General features: G+C 40.2%; 1 protein-coding gene across 3 annotated transcripts in view; it reads left to right on the top strand.

Moving 5' to 3' along the window:
- The first annotated feature begins 978 nt into the window (after window positions 1–978).
- The window catches only part of ARFGEF2 (ADP ribosylation factor guanine nucleotide exchange factor 2), a 35831-nt gene continuing 19191 nt past the window's right edge, over window positions 979–17618 (top strand). For 2 of the 3 annotated variants that reach the window (XR_008468985.1, XM_054218280.1), the window contains exons 1-15: window positions 980–1250; window positions 7841–7871; window positions 8655–8778; window positions 9460–9606; window positions 10491–10670; window positions 11094–11313; window positions 11995–12066; window positions 12368–12516; window positions 12899–13029; window positions 13559–13793; window positions 14081–14180; window positions 14408–14547; window positions 15638–15746; window positions 16243–16444; window positions 17208–17319. Coding sequence is in view for 2 of the 3 variants with exons in the window: in XM_054218280.1 (XP_054074255.1) it covers window positions 1112–1250; window positions 7841–7871; window positions 8655–8778; window positions 9460–9606; window positions 10491–10670; window positions 11094–11313; window positions 11995–12066; window positions 12368–12516; window positions 12899–13029; window positions 13559–13793; window positions 14081–14180; window positions 14408–14547; window positions 15638–15746; window positions 16243–16444; window positions 17208–17319 (2091 nt within the window). In the remaining variant the exon portion in view is untranslated. Of the gene's footprint in view, window positions 1251–7840; window positions 7872–8654; window positions 8779–9459; window positions 9607–10490; window positions 10671–11093; window positions 11314–11994; window positions 12067–12367; window positions 12517–12898; window positions 13030–13558; window positions 13794–14080; window positions 14181–14407; window positions 14548–15637; window positions 15747–16242; window positions 16445–17207; window positions 17320–17618 lie in introns of all 3 variants that reach the window. The other variant, XM_054218281.1, reaches the window with a different exon arrangement.

Below are 17618 nucleotides of genomic sequence, written 5' to 3'. Positions count from 1 at the left end.
CTAGTCCTGCTGCTCGGGAAATAAAATTATGATCTAGATAATCTAATGTGCCCCTGTATTCTCAGTTAGATGCGGTCATCTTAATTTGGTTAAGTCCATTGTGGAATGACATGGAAGAGATAACTGTGTGCCAGTGATGGTTGCCAGGTTATGGTGGAGGGTGTCAATGGAGTAAATTACCTCTGCAGATTATTTCGAAGATTATACTGGCTTTCAGAGTCCAGAGGCTGATTTTGGGTGTAAGAAACCCTCACAGGCCAAAGCGTAAAGGGAGAAGATGCAAATGGGCATAAGGTTATAAGAGGAGACTCAGTTTCTGGGACTTGACATTTAATTTTTAGTGATTCTTCTTTAACATCCGACTTCGGGTCTTTCTCACGTGTACTTTCTCAGTGCCTCTTCACAGGGCTCGTTCTGTGAAAGTTAACAGTGATAATGCAAATGTTGAGATGCTTAGATTAGAAGCGTTATAAAAATTAGTGTTATAGTAATGTGACTCCCCTTTCGGTAATTATAACTTAATTAATACAAATAATTGCAGCAGTGACTGTACTTGTGGTCCTTACTGATACTGAAATTTGTACCCGAGACCCAACAGACCACTTCCCACGAAAGCATCTTGCCTTACAGCAGGGAACGTGGTGGGATTTTGCCCCCAGACCGCGAAGGGACACGAAAAAGGGACCATTTTTCCGAGAATCCGGGGGGGGGGGGGAGAGCCATTCTCGGGGTTGCTCCGAGGCCGGGCCGGCCCCGCCGGCAGACACCCGCCCTGGGGAGGGCACCCATCGCTATGACTACCTTAGCAGCTCGCCAGGAGCCCGGGGCTGGGGGGTGGCGGCGGAAATGTCCCCTAATGCCCGGCGGCGAGTGGCACGGGGGGGGCGGTGGCTCCTCCCCCGGCCCCGCCCCCTCCGCGAGCCCCGCCCGCCCCGAGCGGCACCGCGGGAGGGGGGGGGGGGGTAGCCTGAGTCACGTGACGGTGCCAACATGGCGGCGCCGTGGCGGTGGCGCGGTGGCGGCTGCTGAGGGAGGCGCGTCTCTTCCGGGTGATGGGGCCGCGGCGCGGCCGCAGGCTCTGAGCGCCGGCCCCGGCCGCCCCCGCCCCGCCATGCAGCCCCCGGCCCGCGAGCAGGACGCCCGCACCAAGAGCATGTTTGTGTCGCGGGCCCTGGAGAAGATCTTGGCGGAGAAGGAGGCGAAGCGGCCCCCGCACGGACAGCTGCGGAGAGCCTGCCAGGTGGCGCTGGGTGAGTCCGCCCGCACGGCCCGGCCCGCGGGTCCCCCCCGCCGCCGGGCCGGCCCGGGGCGGGCAGAGGGCAGCGCTGGCGGCGGCGGGAGGTAGACCCTGCTGGCCCGGTCCGGTGCGGGCGGGAGGCGGTGTCACCGGCGCCCCCGCCCCGGGTGTGCCCTCCGCCACGCCGGGTCCCCGGCGGGATGCGGGGGAGTGCCAGGCCCCCGGCTGCGGGGCTGCCGGCGGGGCCCTGGCCGGGCTCTGGACTTTGGGAAGGGGGGAAAGTTGTGTCTCTAACACGAGAGGTGCAAATACGGGGGGACAGACCCCACAAATCTCTTTTATTAAGTTCTAATCTCGGTATGAAATAAAAAGGATTTGAGTTTGTCACTTTAGAACCAATTTTGAGAAAACGAATTATAGGCTTTTAAACTAGGAAGCAGGCTGTTTAAGGCCCTGGACTCATGGAGCGTCAAATCTTCGAGGGCTAGTCATCTTCTGACACCCTATCTCCAGTTCAGGGCTGCACTGGCTAAAAACTGTTAGCAGTGTAGCCAAATACATGCAATGTCTGTGGTGTCGTGCGGAACTGAAAATACTTTTTGTGAAGTTGGTGGACTGGTCCTGAAATCTCCCGCAAGTACAAATCGATGATATAGGTCTCTGTGTTAAAGTTCTGAAAACAGATGGTGTATCACGAAGGGCAAAAAATAAGCTGGGTGAAGCAGTGTAGCTCTTACAGTTGGAGTTCGCTGTGGCCTTTCTTATTCTGCAGAGGTGACATATCTCTTACAGTTTTGTTTGCTTTCCTTTAATTGGGGAATAGACTTACTGTATCCAGAGCAGAAGAAAAGAGTATGTAAGGAAACTGGCCAGATGCAAGTTCTGTCAAATGCATTGTGAAAGCAACCTTGAAAAATAGCTGTCGTTTTTATCTTCCTTTCCACAGCTTCAGGAAATTTGTAGGAGCTAATTGTAGTGGTGGTATATCCAGAGAAGGGGAGCCAGATCGAAGGGTATTTTATTATTTTTTAAAGTTGACTTTGTGAGTAATAGTGTAACACATGTGGCCCCCGGACATTAGAGACTACTTTTCCTGCTTACTTCCTTTTCCTGATTTCTTCCCGAACTCCCCCAGCATTCACCCAACTCGGTTACAGGACAGGGAACCTGTTTTTCTGCTATGTAAATATATTGAGAGGGTGAGAAAGGGAACTTTCTTGAAAGATTACTGGTGAAGGTCTTTATGTTTACTGACACATCAAAGATAATGATTTTGGGGGGTGGGTACTGTGCGATAGCCATCTATTAGCATTTGCATGTTGGATTATAACTATTCTATGTATATTTTAAGGTACAGTATGTTTGAAGTTAGGTAATGCTTGTGATGATGGACTTTTTTTTTTTTTTTTGCTAATCTTGTTTGGAAAAAAAGCGCATGTACTTTCTGAGACTAAAGCAGAGGTCAGCATGAAAAGATAACCTTCTGTTGCCCAACCGTCCTGCCCTAGCAGGTCCTTGATTACTGCACTAAAGGATCTCTGCTATATTTGGTGAATGTTGCTGCATTATTTTAAGTTAACAACATGAATGTGGTTTCTTATTTACATCTGATTTTTTTTCCCCCAACCTTAATTCTGTTTAGGTTAAGCTCTTTTTCACACAAATGGAAAAATCACTTTTATTTACATTTACTGAAGTTATCTAATATAAAGAGTAGGACTTCGATTTCAAAAGTGTTAGCTTAATTATCAAGCCCTGTGCAGTAGTGACTATGCTAGGAAACATGGGAAGAACATTACTTGCAGTCTGAGGAATTCAGGCCAAACTTTGTAATCTACGCGAACAGTTACGGATGAAAGAAGCTTCAGTGTTTTTAATAATAATAAAAAAGTCCAGTTAACTCTGTGTAAAATTGATTCTAATTGAAAGAAATGTAGAGTTAACTCTATGGAACTGGTAATTGTGTCAGCTGTGATCTTTTTTCTTTTCTCCATGTCATACTTCGAATAGTCCCTTTTGACGTCTCACTAAATTCCATTTGCTGTGCTGTCTTATTTATACAGTGGTCTTTTTAATGGAGCCTTGAGGTACTGTACCATTTATAAACCAGTCGACACAGGCATGGGTTATGTGTAAATGTTATCTGCTCTTGGTACTAGGGAAGTCTATGACGCATCTTTTTTCTAAATAGAGAGCAACTGGTGTATTCTACAACCACCTAATATAAATTAACCTGCAACTATTTCTAAAACTTCCTCTGTAGTGTTACTTCAGTACTATTTCTGTTAATTACATCTGCTTTAAGCTTTTTGTTTGGTGAGACAGAGGAGTATATTTCTTACTGTGGGAATGATGCTTTTGGTTTTTTTTACATGAGTTCTTTATTGTTTTGAATGTGTTCAACTCTTGAGAACTTAAGTAAATTACTACTGAAAATTGCTGTCATTCTTATGTAGGAAATATAGGTATTCTTATGTAGGAAATACAGATATTCTTACATTCTAATTTTAATCTGTTCTAATCATTTTAATTGTTCTAATTCTAAGCTGTTCTTACCCTGTTTGTCTCTTCCTTTCCCAGTAATATACCCTTCACTGGACTAACACTGTGCAGTTTTGGACTGCAAAATACCGTCATGGCTTTGTAGAAATTAGAAGTAACATGGGCTCAGATAGCACGTAAACACAAGAAGTGTGGAAGGAACAAAACCAGTTCCCAGTGGTGTTCTTTGGGGTGGTTGGCTTTTTTTTTTGCTCTGTCCACCCCTTCCTTTGAAATCTACAGTGTTCGTGTTGAGTAAGCAGAGTTTGAATAGATTCCTTCATTCAGTCTCTTTCTTCATCAGTAGGTGTAACGGTTGTATCCCGTACTCTTGTTGCCAGTAGGCCCCAGGAGAGATTGGGAGAAATGGACGTTTTTAAACAGAGAAGCTGTTCTGCTCTGCTTTAGAAAACTGTGTTTTTTAAGAAAACTTGTTTTCAACAGACAGCCAGTGTATTGTATAAAAATAGTTGCTTAATAAGCATTTACATGGAGCTCTAGGTACACATGGTTCTTAGTAAATCTGCTGAAATAATCTCTATCCGAAAAACTTACAGGGGGATGCAGACAGTATGTATCACAGTAGTTCTTGTTGATCTAATGCTAATTGTGTGCCTGGGTCTCTCATATAAACTATTACTCTTGCCCTCTTAGGGCTGTTTTTAATGACATACTGTGCAGCCAACCTGGTTATATGACCTTCATTAATTGCCTAGGCACCTCCAGGTACATATCTTTGAGCTTTGTAAACACCAGAATTTGTTTAGTTAGCTTGTTAATGAGTTTTAAAAAAATCATCTCTTAAACCATGCCTTCACTTAGGAATCTAGTTGTGTGTTTAAGAAGTCTCTGGGTATAAGTGACAGATGTCTAAAATAAGGTTGCGTTTCTTAGTTTAGTAGCCTCTTGGCTAGCATGTTTTGAGAATGCCGGCGCAGAGAGGAGATAGTCTGGCTTTGTTGTGGCAGACTTTTCTAAAGGGTTCTCTGTAGATCGATAGAACCAATAAATGCAGGGTTTGGGGTTTTTTTATTTAAGGCAGCCTGGAATTAGGTAATGCTGTAGACTTTACCAGGTTGCGGGGGGAGGAAGCTTTTGCTGCTGCTCCACGTGTTTGTGTTGGCACTGCTGTCCGGTGTTCTGGCAAGCTATGGGAAGACATTGCTTGTGTCCTTGTTCTAACACAAGCTATGCCATTTTCTGCACAGGAACTAGTTTGCTTCCACTAGGACAAACTTGACCATACATTAACATAGGCTGCATCTAATTGCAGGCAGGCAGTGGTTTCCTCCATTTTAATATATAGTTTTCAATACAAACAAACTTCAACCATCCACCTAACGTAGAACGGTAGATACTCTGAGAATGAGCTTCGTCCTGCTCTTATTATGGCCAGAAGCTCGGGAAGAAATTGCTGCAAGGCCTTGCTTGTTATTCCAGTTGTGTTGCCTGGTAGGAATGCTGAGAGGCTTGCTCTGAGTGGGCAGCACGCACAGTGCCCCGAGTTGGAGGTGTTTCTGACTGAAGTAGATGCGATGTACGCTGGTACGTTCCTGGCCTTGAAAGCAGCGGGTAGCTCTAGTACCAAAAGCACCGAGTGAGGGGTCCGTGTTGTGCTGCGATGACCAGACCTTGACCAGAATTCAGACTGTTCAGTAGCTGTGGAAGGGAATGGAGCTGTGCCCCTTAGTCCTGTGACTGGAGGAGGAGAGTGGCAATGGCAGTAGGTTTCTGGAAGCTGGCTGTGCCTGTCTGGGGCTTGGCAAGCTCTTCATGGCGACAGACTTCAATTAGGCAACAATTTCTGTTTCGCTCACTTTTGGTGGTCAGACCACCAAATGAGTGCTTCAAATGTGGAGATTTCCAAACTGTTTTTATGCAATCAGTAGCAGAGGCATGCCTGTAACTTGCTTTTGTCCTTTCATTTATTCTTTTCTGCCAGCATTATCTATTGAAAAACTCTTGTGGTGCAGATGTTTTTATATGGCTTTAGAAAAGCCTTTGTATAATAAAATTGTGGGGAACTTGGTCAGGCCTTGGTTAGATTTATTATTTTTTTAAAATTTATGGAGTATTTCTCAGAGTGAAATTGTCATTGCTCTAATATGGGACTCTATCCTTAAGTATTTGTCCAATGCCATATATAATATAACTATCAGTAAAGATGGGCATGATCACGTCTCCTAAAATCTTCCTGAAGTTTTGATTCAAAACTTTTTTTGCTATGCTGCTTTGCTAACAAACAATTTGGAAGGGGCAAGTGATCTCTCTGAAAGAAAGAAATTATTTCAGTGGGATATAGAGATTTGGAAAAAAATAGCATTACTTGGTTACACCCTAGATGTGGAAGTGAGCTGAGAATAACATATGCTGACGATGACACTGTTTTTCTTGTACAGTATTAAATTTTACAAAATTGGTTATTTCTTATCAACAGTCTCCATTGTGTTGACTCTCCTTACCAGTTGAAGCCTGAAGTGTTAGGGGATGACAACGCTGGGTTTGCACTGTCGCAGAGCTGCAAAGTTACTTCTAATTCTGAAATCCCAGGCACACGGGGTATGCGCTTGGCTCTGCTCATTGCCTTGCTGCTGGCTTGTGCAGTCCTTTCAAAGTACCGGGCATGGTTGTTTGCATGATGGTTGTGGTTAGAAAATGGTGGGTTTCTGAGCAGAGCCATGACGCGTTGGGGTCTGTGACTCCTCAGTTTTTCTGCTGTCTGTTCTTTTGCTGACTATAGGGTGGATAATGTTCGTTCAGGTCTTGTTACGTCACTTATTGCTAATGGATGTCATACTGCTGACTGTGTTGACTTTCATTAACGAGAGTATGGCAGACAGAATAGCGAGTCCCAATCCTGGATGTAGTTTATCATCACTCACTGCTTGTAGTTACACAGGTGTCCTCTGCATTTTGCTTCCTTTTCCCCTATAAAATAGGCATAGTAGTGTTACAAAATAGGCATACTCTGCAAGGATTAATTCTTGTAATATTCAGTGAAAAACAGGACTATGCAAAAACCTGTAATACTTGTTTTTTGCAGTCCTTGTTCGTTAGTATGTTTTGTGTATTGATGTATTGTGTATTGATGGGGCAGAAGGCATTATTGAGGTTCACAGACAGCACTGAAATCCTCTGAACATCTAATCCCAAACAGTGGTGCCTCTCCAGAGTTGTGGAGAACAAGTATTGAGTGAATGATCCGTTTCTGGTAACTTCGCAATTGAAACAAGTTTGTAGACATGATCATTTCCAGGCGTGTATGAGACAGGGTGAGATGGACAGGACTCCACGGGGTGTTACAAATGATTGTAGCTGTACAGCCTTATCGTGTGTGCTATTTTTGATATATTTTGTCAGTGTTCACAGTATGTGCTTATGCCGCGTCTGGTGTAGTGCAGTTCTGGTCTGTGCTTCATGGTGATATGTTAGAAATCCTCAAAAAGCCATACTAGGATCTTTGGGATTTGCTGCTGCTTTCAATAGAAATGAGAAAGACACGCTCCCCTCCCCCGCCCCCCATTAATTTTTATGGAAAGCTCCCTAAAAGTATGATTTATTTTTTTTTAAAAAAAAAAAAGCTCTGCTGGCAAAATGACAGCATGCATTTAAGATTTATCTCTTGGGAGTTTGTTTGTCAGCTGATCTCATATTGTGAGGTTTAACAAAAGCAGGCTAACTAGCATTGTAGTTAACAGGAAGGTCTGATGCCTTGAACTAATGGTTTGTGCAGTGGCGTAAAGACTTCTGCAGACTTGAGCTCTCTCTGATGTAGGCTTACGCTTCAATAAAAATTGCGTACTATACTGGTGTTTTCTTTTGTTGACAATGTTTGGAAAAAATTAGCTTTTTCATGTAGAAGTTGAGAGATATGTCTTCCAATAAATGGTGTAACTGTCTCTGATCTCTGAAGATGTTACAGGAAAGGAATAGCAAATAGTGAAGTGTAAGACTTCTGGTTTGAAACAGCTTTGCTTTATTACATTTTCCTTATCTGTGTTATTGATAATGATAACTTCTGTTGTGTTAAATGCTTTGATTTTTTTTCTTTCTTTCTTCCAGATGAAATAAAAGCAGAGCTGGAAAAGCAAAGGTAAATTATTAATTGCTGTAATCTATGCCAGAAGACAGCAAGTGGAATAATTTGATAGTGGAAATGTAAGAGTGTATATACATTATGGCAACGAATTTGTGAATACCCAGTTATACATCTTTCTGCCAAAAACATTATATGGCCCACGTGTTCCAGTTACACAATGACAGTTGGTATGAGTACTCAAACCGTAACTGTCTCTGAATTTCACTATGAAAAAATTGCAAAACTTCTAAAAGGTGCTAGTTTTTCATTGCTCTTTACTGGGCTTAATATAGCCTGACAGGAAATCATGAAGAGCAGTTGGTACCCTCTGGTTCATAGTATAGGCTTTTAACTATGTAGATCAAGAATACAAATTTAAATATTACTTAAATCCAAATTTTAAAATACTTTTCCAGCACTGTGCTATGACTTAAAATGAGCCCCCAATGTGTTTCTCTTTGCTTAGTATTCCTCATATGGGCCCTGTTTAGTTAATTCATAACAACTTTGATAGATTTATCACTTAAGTTGTGTAGGAGTTCCACAATATTTCAGGTAGTGGGACAGTGTTGGAGTGTAGTGAGGGAAGAGTTAAGTTGAAGAATATATGAAAAAGATCAGATGCGATATTGATTTTTAAAGAAAATTGAACTTTCTTTAACAAAGTATGTGTGAGAGAGACTTGCATTGCATTTGTATGCTGCTATGTACTATTCAGCTTTAAATTTAGAAAAGGAGGAAGTGCAGTATGCTGTGCACATGTTTAGAAAAATTAATAACTCTTCTTATCTGACCTAGAGAAGGCACTGCTGCTCCCCCAAAAGCAAACTTCATTGAAGCAGATAAATATTTCCTTCCATTTGAACTGGCCTGCCAGTCAAAGTCGCCACGCATTGTCAGTACTTCACTGGATTGTTTACAGGTAACTGTTCTGTAACTTGGACAGAGTGAAATGGAGAAACATGCAGTTACAAAAATCTTGTGTGTTGTTGGAGTGAAGAAGTAATACTGTCCTGAGTACATACAGCTGTGCCGATACCCACTAGGATTACCTAGATGCATAAACCGTGCAAAATAGGTTATCAGACTTGGCTGAAAGTGTGTCTTGTCAAAGTCAGAAATGTGTGTGGTGTTTTATAGTGAAGCAGAGCTTTATTGAAGCTCATAAACGCTTACATTATTTAGTAAAGATGTTTCATCTGTGATGCTCTACGTGGAATATTTACCATGGTGTTTCTTGTGGTGCTGATGTCATGGGAGTTCAGACTCTGGAATTTTTCTACTTTCTTCCTCCTTAGATTCTTACAGAAAAAATGAATGCAACTCGAGGACAGAACCTTTCTGTTGTGAATAGGTACAAAGATTGTCTGGTTATGGTAGGAAGAAGTGGTCTGGTGGAAGAAGTTTGTATCATTTACTAATCTGTTTTGTCTAGTTGTATGAACAGTCCAAGTATTTGGTAGCCAGAGTATTGATGGTGTAAAATTTTTGTGTTAAAACTGGTTAAGTGAGGTATGCTGTCTAAAACCCCCTTTTCATGATGTACTTAACTGTATTTTATTTAACAGTATATGGTTGTCTAACCTGCATTCTTTCTACGTAGAAACTCATTGCATATGGACATATCACTGGCAATGCTCCAGACAGCGGAGCTCCTGGAAAACGGCTGATTGACCGAATAGTTGAAACCATTTGCAATTGCTTCCAGGGTCCTCAAACAGATGAAGGAGTACAACTGCAGATAATTAAGGTATTTTATTTGGTTCGTTATGGTGCAATATTAATTTGCTTTCTCTGTCTTTGATTTTGTAACTGAAAAAAATTTAATGTGAAGCTCTAGTTAAAGCCTAGTTTCTCCATTTCTTATGCTGTTAGACGTGTCATTGAATTTAGGGAGGCTGTCACCAGGTCAGACTTGGTATGTGAAATGTATTTCCTCTTGGTGAAACAGAACATAAGGGAATACTTTATAAATGTTTGTCCTTCTTTCTGGGATGAACCATGGTCTGGAGACTTTGTCTTGCAGACAGCTCAATGTTCATCTCCTAGGCTAGGGATGCCCACTTTCATTAGGGCAATGAATTGCTGTCAGCCTTCAAATGAAGGCACTGTAGCTGTGATACGCTATCATGGCATGTTGCTCTAGCCGGTCTGCTCTTGTGTCCATTTTTCCAGAGAGATTTGCAGTACATGTTCTCAACAAGGCATAGTAGTACCAGTGTTGTGTTTTCTAGTTCTGAAATGTACTTGGGCTAAGGTAGCTGAGGTTAGAAGTTGGTGAATCTTCTAGTAATCTAATTTGATGTCAGTGTAGACCAATTGGCCCTTTCACAGAAATTAAGCCATAGAATATAATGGTATCTGTTTCATTTGGAGGTGGAATGTCTCCCTTAGTGGAAAACTAGTTGTGATAAAACACTTCAACAGCTCAGGAGAGGACAGAGATATTTGGAAGTTCTGTTAAACTTTCTTTGATTTGAAATGTTGTTTCAGAGAATTAGAAGTTCCTTATAAAGTCTCATAAACAGATATGTGTTTCACAACAAATCCATTATTATTATGAGAGACCTGCATGAAGTGTACTGCTGCCTACTTGCTTAGATCTAATTTTCACTGTGTTATGGACTTTTTCAGGCTCTCCTCACTGCAGTAACATCTCCATATATAGAAATTCATGAAGGAACAATTCTTCAGACTGTTAGAACCTGTTACAACATCTATCTGGCCAGTAAAAATCTTATTAATCAGACAACTGCCAAAGCTACCCTTACGCAGATGTTAAATGTCATTTTTACACGGATGGAAAATCAAGCTGTATGTAACTATTACTTTTGCTCATCTCAAATGTTTAGGCTTGACAAATGAACAGAAAACTTTTTATTATTTTTAATGGGTCTCTCACTGTAGTTGGATATCTGTTGATTCGTAACTTAAAAAAAAATAAAATCCTGCAGTGTAGCATACTGAAGTGTACTGACTGAAATAAAATATGAAGCTTATTGCTGATAGCAAGGTTTCACACTGTAGTTTCTGCCAAATGGCTTTGTATAAACAAATGATGGGATGCTTTTAAAATAAGCTTGAAGGACATTTTTTTAATTTGACTGGTCAAGTGATTATATTTTCACTGTTTCTTGTGAACACGTGAATTCAGAAAGGAACATCAGTCACCATAGACGTGTTTTCCCTTATTGTGTTTTGTGCCTTAGATTAACTTTTTCATATTGTTTTTTCAAGATACAAGAATCCAGAGAAGTAGAAAAAACAAATCAGCAGAAGTCCCAGTCTCCTGCAATTCAAGTGGTGTCCAAGTCTCCGAAGATGGGTCAGTTAAAGCACAGCTGTCAGGAGGGCAAACCCCCTGGTTCTGTAAGTGTGGAATTAACGAATGGTGAACCTGAGAGGGCAGAAAATGGAGATGTGACCTTGGAGCAGGATTTGACTCTTTCAGCATCAGGTGAACAAGGATAGGTTGTGGCTGTTGCTTTCAGTTATAATGTTTCTATTGGAAAATGCTCTTTCAGGCTATTCTGGGGAGAAGTGACTGGGGTTCTTGGCTCAAGTCCTGATTGAATTTTCTCAGTAGTTATTCAGATTATACAGGCCACCCTTAGCTTGTCTGCAGTATTATAACCGTTGAAGAAAGGCTCCCGTTTTCACTAGAATTCTAGTACAACTATATATAGCTTATGTATATAGAATTATAATGGAATTTGACTTGATTAGGTTGATAAAGGGGAAGGAAAGGAAGAGAATAATCACGGTATGTGGGAAGTGACAGAATCACTTTGAGGTAATTGAAGTCCTGTGGTAAAAATAATGTGTGTTATGAAGAACTTATCCTGAGCATATATTGTATCCAAATTAGGAACATAGAATATTCCAAAACTAAAAGTTTGTAACAGTTGGTAAATACAAGTGACAAAATCTCACAGCATTAAAAATATTAGTGCTTTGATTTAAACGATGGAAATAACAGCAGTGGGAATTTTTGTATGACTTCTTGGAAATGGCTTTACAGGAAAACTGTAGAAGAAAATCTGTTTTTAACCTTTCTGCCTCTATGATGTTTCTCCTTTTAATCTTCTTCCTAAATGAAACTACTAATTCAAAATTATCTCTTTCTGTGTTTCATTAGAGGAAGCAACTGACGGAGGAAAGGAAATGGTTAAAGGCATCTTGGAAGATGTGGTCACGTCAGCTGTGAAAGGTAGAAAAATCTTCTGAAGTAAAACAGATGCACGTGTATTGGCAAAATTTTGGTCCTGTGACTATAAAAGCATGGAATTTTATTTATTTATTTTTTTTTTTACTAAGTATCTATCAAGAACACCTACTAAGGCAGTACGAACAGGTTTTTATTGTCTCACAGTATTCTTCTTTTTGCTGGTAGCTGTGAAACCTAGTTTACCAGTGCTGCTTCTATCCCACTTGGTTGTAGGGCTTCACAAAGTCATGGGATAAAAAAGCTCAATAGATTATTTTAATCAGTTTTCCTCTTTTCCCTTTAGTGGCTGAAGAAAAGCAGGTAACAGAAACAGTTAAGGCTCTACCTGCATTAGAGACTGCAGATATTGCTCTTCCTGGCTCTAGTGGTGAAAATGTACAAACAAACGGGATTCCAGATGATGGGCAATCTGTTTCCTCCACTGAGAATCTGGTAAATTATTTCACTGGATGCTAACGTATATTTAGGAAAGGAGAAATGTTTTTATCATGCCAACTAATACAGTGGGATTTTGGGGAGGGAAGGGACAGAAGCTTTAATGTATGTGTCCTGCTCAGGCTTGAAAAGGAAGCAGCAACTGTTCTAAAATTGATTATGTTAATTGTATTGTAATACAGGGTGGGGGCAGAACGGAAGAGTTGGTCAATATGTGTGAAAAGATCCAGATCGCTTGTAGTCCTGTTTAGACTTAAACTTTGCCAAATGTACCATTTTTATAATCTGTAGCTAATTCTCAGAGGAGCTGTGAAATCTTCCTAATTGCTCTGTTCCTTTATCTCACTGAGGATCTAACATTGTGTTTCTTGCTTTCAAGGAAACGGATGTATCTGGACAACAAGCCGCTGCCAAATTTTCCCACGTTCTACAAAAGGATGCCTTCCTTGTGTTCAGGTCATTGTGCAAGCTGTCCATGAAACCGCTTGCTGATGGACCACCAGATCCCAAGTAATGAGATTGTATTTATTACACTGTCCTCTTCAGGTAGCTTTTGGAGACGGTTAAGTAGCTGCTGTATAGTAAAGCAGGTATTCAAAATTCACCTGTCAGGCCCTTGTTTCAATTAGCTTGATGAATCTAGGATTGAAACTTGCTTCAAATTATTAAAAAAATTAATATTTGAGGATTTTTTGTGTAATGGGCTTATTAATCTTATCAGTTGAAGTGGCCTTGACTATAGTATTTGTGAAGCTATTGATGGGGGAGTCGGGGAATGCTTCTTAGTAGCACTGAGTTGCATCTGTTATCCTGGTCTAAGATGTTAATACTCCCAGAAAAATCTCAAAATTAAGATGGTAGATGTTTTCCAAAATCACTTGCAGGCTGATTTCCACCCTTCCTGCCCTGTGGCATTGAAATGAAATAAAATAGTAGTCATTTCTTCTTGGCAGCAGAAATGCTATAGTGCTCATGTTGAATACAAGTATTTATTCAGAAATACAATAAAAATATGTTTAATGTTGTTTTTTTTTTCTAGATCCCATGAACTACGTTCTAAGATAGTGTCTCTCCAGCTTCTTCTCTCGGTACTGCAGAATGCTGGTCCAGTTTTCAGGACACACGAAATGTTCATCAATGCAATCAAGCAATATCTTTGTGTAGCATTATCTAAAAATGGAGTCTCTTCTGTTCCTGATGTATTTGAACTCTCTCTTGCCATCTTTCTCACGCTGCTTTCAAATTTTAAGACCCATTTAAAAATGCAGATTGAGGTGAGAGTCTTTTTATCTATCATTTGAATGATGCTCTATTTCTCAAATGAAAATACTGCAATGATAAAAAGGCAGCTGGAACTTAGAAGTTAATGTCTTAGTTTTGTTTGCTTACTAAACTAGTGTATTACTGTATGAGATGATACTCTTCATATGAGAGATGGGTATGAGATGGGTATGAGATGATACTCTTCAAGCGAAATTACTGAAGAGAAATGAATTTGTGCATTTGACATGGTTGTAACAAGTTTCAGATCATCATGTTCTTTACCTCATTTATTTTGCAGGTGTTTTTCAAAGAGATCTTCCTGAATATTCTAGAGACTTCTTCAAGTTCCTTTGAACACAAATGGATGGTGATTCAGACTTTAACTAGAATTTGTGCAGGTATTTCCATTGTTGTGAAAAGCAGTCACTTCCTCTGGCAGCAAATGAAAATTATTTTGCAGACAAATGCCAGATATAATGTTTAAGTGTGGAAAAATTAGATTTGCTCCCATAATGCTTGGGTGAAATGTCTGGATTCATCCCCGTTGCCTGCTCCAAGTGGCAGATTCTTTTTAAAAATGCTATTACACTGAATCCTAATACTTGCATTTTCTTTTATTTTCAAGATGCCCAGTGTGTAGTCGATATTTATGTTAACTATGACTGTGATTTAAATGCTGCTAATATATTTGAACGCCTTGTAAATGATTTGTCCAAAATTGCACAAGGACGAAGTGGGCATGAGTTGGGAATGACGCCTTTACAGGTAAGAAAAACAGCTTTGAAGATAAGGTACTATTTTCTCATAAATGGTGCTGTCTGCATCATTACTGATGCTCCCAGTGGTTCGTGTTTTCTGTAACCTACTAATGTTACTTACGTTTTATTAGTTAGCTAATTTGCAATTAGGTGCTGAAGCAGTACAATTAATTTACTTGGTGATTTTGCTGCATATTTCCGTTGTGACGCTAGGCTTGTTCTGGGCTTTCTTGTTGGGCTGCCATGGGAGAGAGAATCAAATGAGTCTTCCTCTGCCTTACTCAAGTGACTTTCCTTTTGGGGGTTATGAACCAGCAGTACCTTCATCTTGTTTTCTTTGCACAAACTGTTTGTGCCATATCTCCACCACAACTACTTTATTTTTAGAATTATACTTTCCTAGCCCTTAGAGGGAGAGTGGAATATAGACTGCTTTCTGAAAGAGCAGGTTTTTCTGACGTTGGCCTTGTCCTACAGCACTGTTTTTCTAGGCCAGCCTAGCGGCTCTCAGGGCTGAAGTGAACTTGGTGCCAGTGTTGGTCTCAGAACTGACTGTACCTCACACCTTCAGTTAGAATTGTATCAGTGCTTCCTTGATTTTTTTTTTTTAATTTATTTTTTACCCCCTGTGGTCCTTTGATCAGAAAACAGAAGTAAAAACCAGGAGACCTGTGTTTCAGATTTTAAATAGAAATGTTTTACTGTAGAGCTAAGGTAGTGAGACGCTTGTCTTGCTTGAGGAGAGATCTGACACTATAGAGGCTTACTGAATGGTCATCATGCAACAAAGGGGTTGCATTTAGTATTTAGTGTATATTGACCCTTGGTTGTACTCATCAGTTGTCAGTAGACCATCTGCCTAAAGCAGCTGGAATGTGTTGTGGTGTCACTCTGGTTATGGTTGCTTTTGGCCTGGATGTATCCAACCTAAGTAGTCGGGGGCAGAAACTTTGTATAACCAATACATTTCCCCCTAACTGACGAACTTCCTAAGATATGAATGGTGTGATGTAATGCCTTCTAAAAACTTGTGGATATACATATATTGTTTGGGGTTTTTGATGTGGTGTTTGTTTTTATTTTTTATTATTTTTTAGGAACTAAGCCTGAGGAAAAAAGGACTTGAATGTTTGGTTTCTATTTTAAAATGTATGGTAGAATGGAGCAAAGACCTTTATGTGAACCCCAACCATCAGGCTAGCTTGGGTAAGATTGTTTCCTTATGGAGAGACTAATTTGTTTAATAAGCTTGTCCTTGTGTTTATTCACTGTTTAGGAACTATTCAGAAGTGTGGATGCCAGGTCTTTACATAATGATTTGTTTATACAAATGAAGTATTTTGCAAACAACTGTTAATGCTGTTGCAGTCACGGACTCTTCAAATGTCTGGTTCAAATAACCAGGTTCTGTTTAAAAGCTTTAGCCAGGCCATTGTCTACGCTATAAAAGTTGGCTTATGTAGAGAGGTGTGACAAATCTTGCAGTTGCTAAGTTGAAGTGCAATTTCTCCATAATTGCTGCTGATCTTCTGCCTGTTCATGGATTATTTTAGAATTGCATCAGTCTTCATGTAGTGTAGACTGCTAAAAAGTATACATGGTAAAATAAAAATACTGACTCACAAATTTCTCCTAAAAAGTTTTATAACTAAAAGCTTTTGACTGAACAGGATAAATTAAGTCTTGCCCCGTTTATAAACAGGTTCATATAAACCATCAGAACAGGAAATGGCTGAGGGTAAATGCCTTGAGAGTGGAGGGAGACGGAGCAGTGTCAGTTCCTTGGACTCCACTGTGTCGTCAGGAGTCGGAAGTGTTGGTACCCAGACTGCTGTCCCAGATGATCCTGAGCAATTTGAAGTCATAAAGCAACAAAAGGAAATAATTGAACATGGGATAGAACTGTAAGTCCAGTATGACAGGAAAATAAAAGTTCACTAGGAAAACAAACTATGTGTACAACCATACTGCTTCTCATGGTCTTACATGCTGAAACCTGCAGGGACACTTACATATTTATCTTAATGTTGAAGACTCTTGCCTGCTGTTGTCAAAAGCTAATGCTGGAGGCTCTTGTAGTTAAAAGGAATTCAGTGAAATCTTAGGTGGAGTTGGAGAGTTGTTTCACAGCTTTCATTTGTGCTGGTTCAGCCACACAAAAGTGTGTGTATACAGAGAGAAAAATTGATTTGAGCAGGCAGGCTTAATGCTGTCTTACAGCTCTTTCACCATTTGTTGTCTTCTATTGAAACAGAGTTTGGAGAATTAAGTCATTGTCCAGCTATGCTTTATTTCTTTTTCATTAATTTGAAGATCTTTATGTTTGTAAATGCTATAAAAAGGTCTTTAACAGCAACATTCTTAACATTTCATGGAAACTCTGATATTTCACAAAGGTCAGTTTTTAAGTTAATTTCCCAGCAATAACTTTTAAGCTTATCGGCAACTGAATGTACCTTAGGAGGTATCCTATCGCAGCCTATGCTGTGATACAGTTAATACAGTTGTTGCACATTCTTTGATTATTTGTTTTTCTAACTAGAAAAAAAGACGTAGACCTAAAGCACAGAATCTTTGGTTTTGAAGGGCTCTGTAAAACTAAAACTTTATAGGTTGTGATATTTTCCAATTGTATGTCTCAATTTGCCCATGTTTTTGTCTGAATAGGTTTAATAAAAAACCAAAGAGAGGAATACAGTATCTACAGGAGCAGGGAATGCTTGGCACTACAGCGGAAGACATTGCACAATTTTTGCACCAAGAAGAACGCCTCTGTTCTGTAAGATTACGTGCAACATAAGATAACTAATACTCTTGCCTCTATCATCTTTTCCCCTGTCTTCTGATGACTGCATGCACTCTCTCTTTAGTTGATATTTCATTAACAGATAACTGAAAGTGTAAGAGTTCTAATGAAGATACTTAATACCAATGCTATTTTCTATTTACTTGCTGTCCCAGGCTTTTTAGTAAAGTAGCTGTGTTTACAATAAAGTGCTGAAGGGATTCCTCATAAATGGGAACATGCATTTTATCTGCATTAATGGTATCTTGCCAGCAAAGGAGTATCACGTTCTG

Source organism: Rissa tridactyla, chromosome 12 (genome assembly GCF_028500815.1).
Source record: "Rissa tridactyla isolate bRisTri1 chromosome 12, bRisTri1.patW.cur.20221130, whole genome shotgun sequence".
In the NCBI taxonomy this organism is placed as follows: domain Eukaryota; kingdom Metazoa; phylum Chordata; class Aves; order Charadriiformes; family Laridae; genus Rissa; species Rissa tridactyla.
Note: the sequence above shows the minus strand (reverse complement) of the source record. Positions and strands in the feature narration are given on the sequence as shown.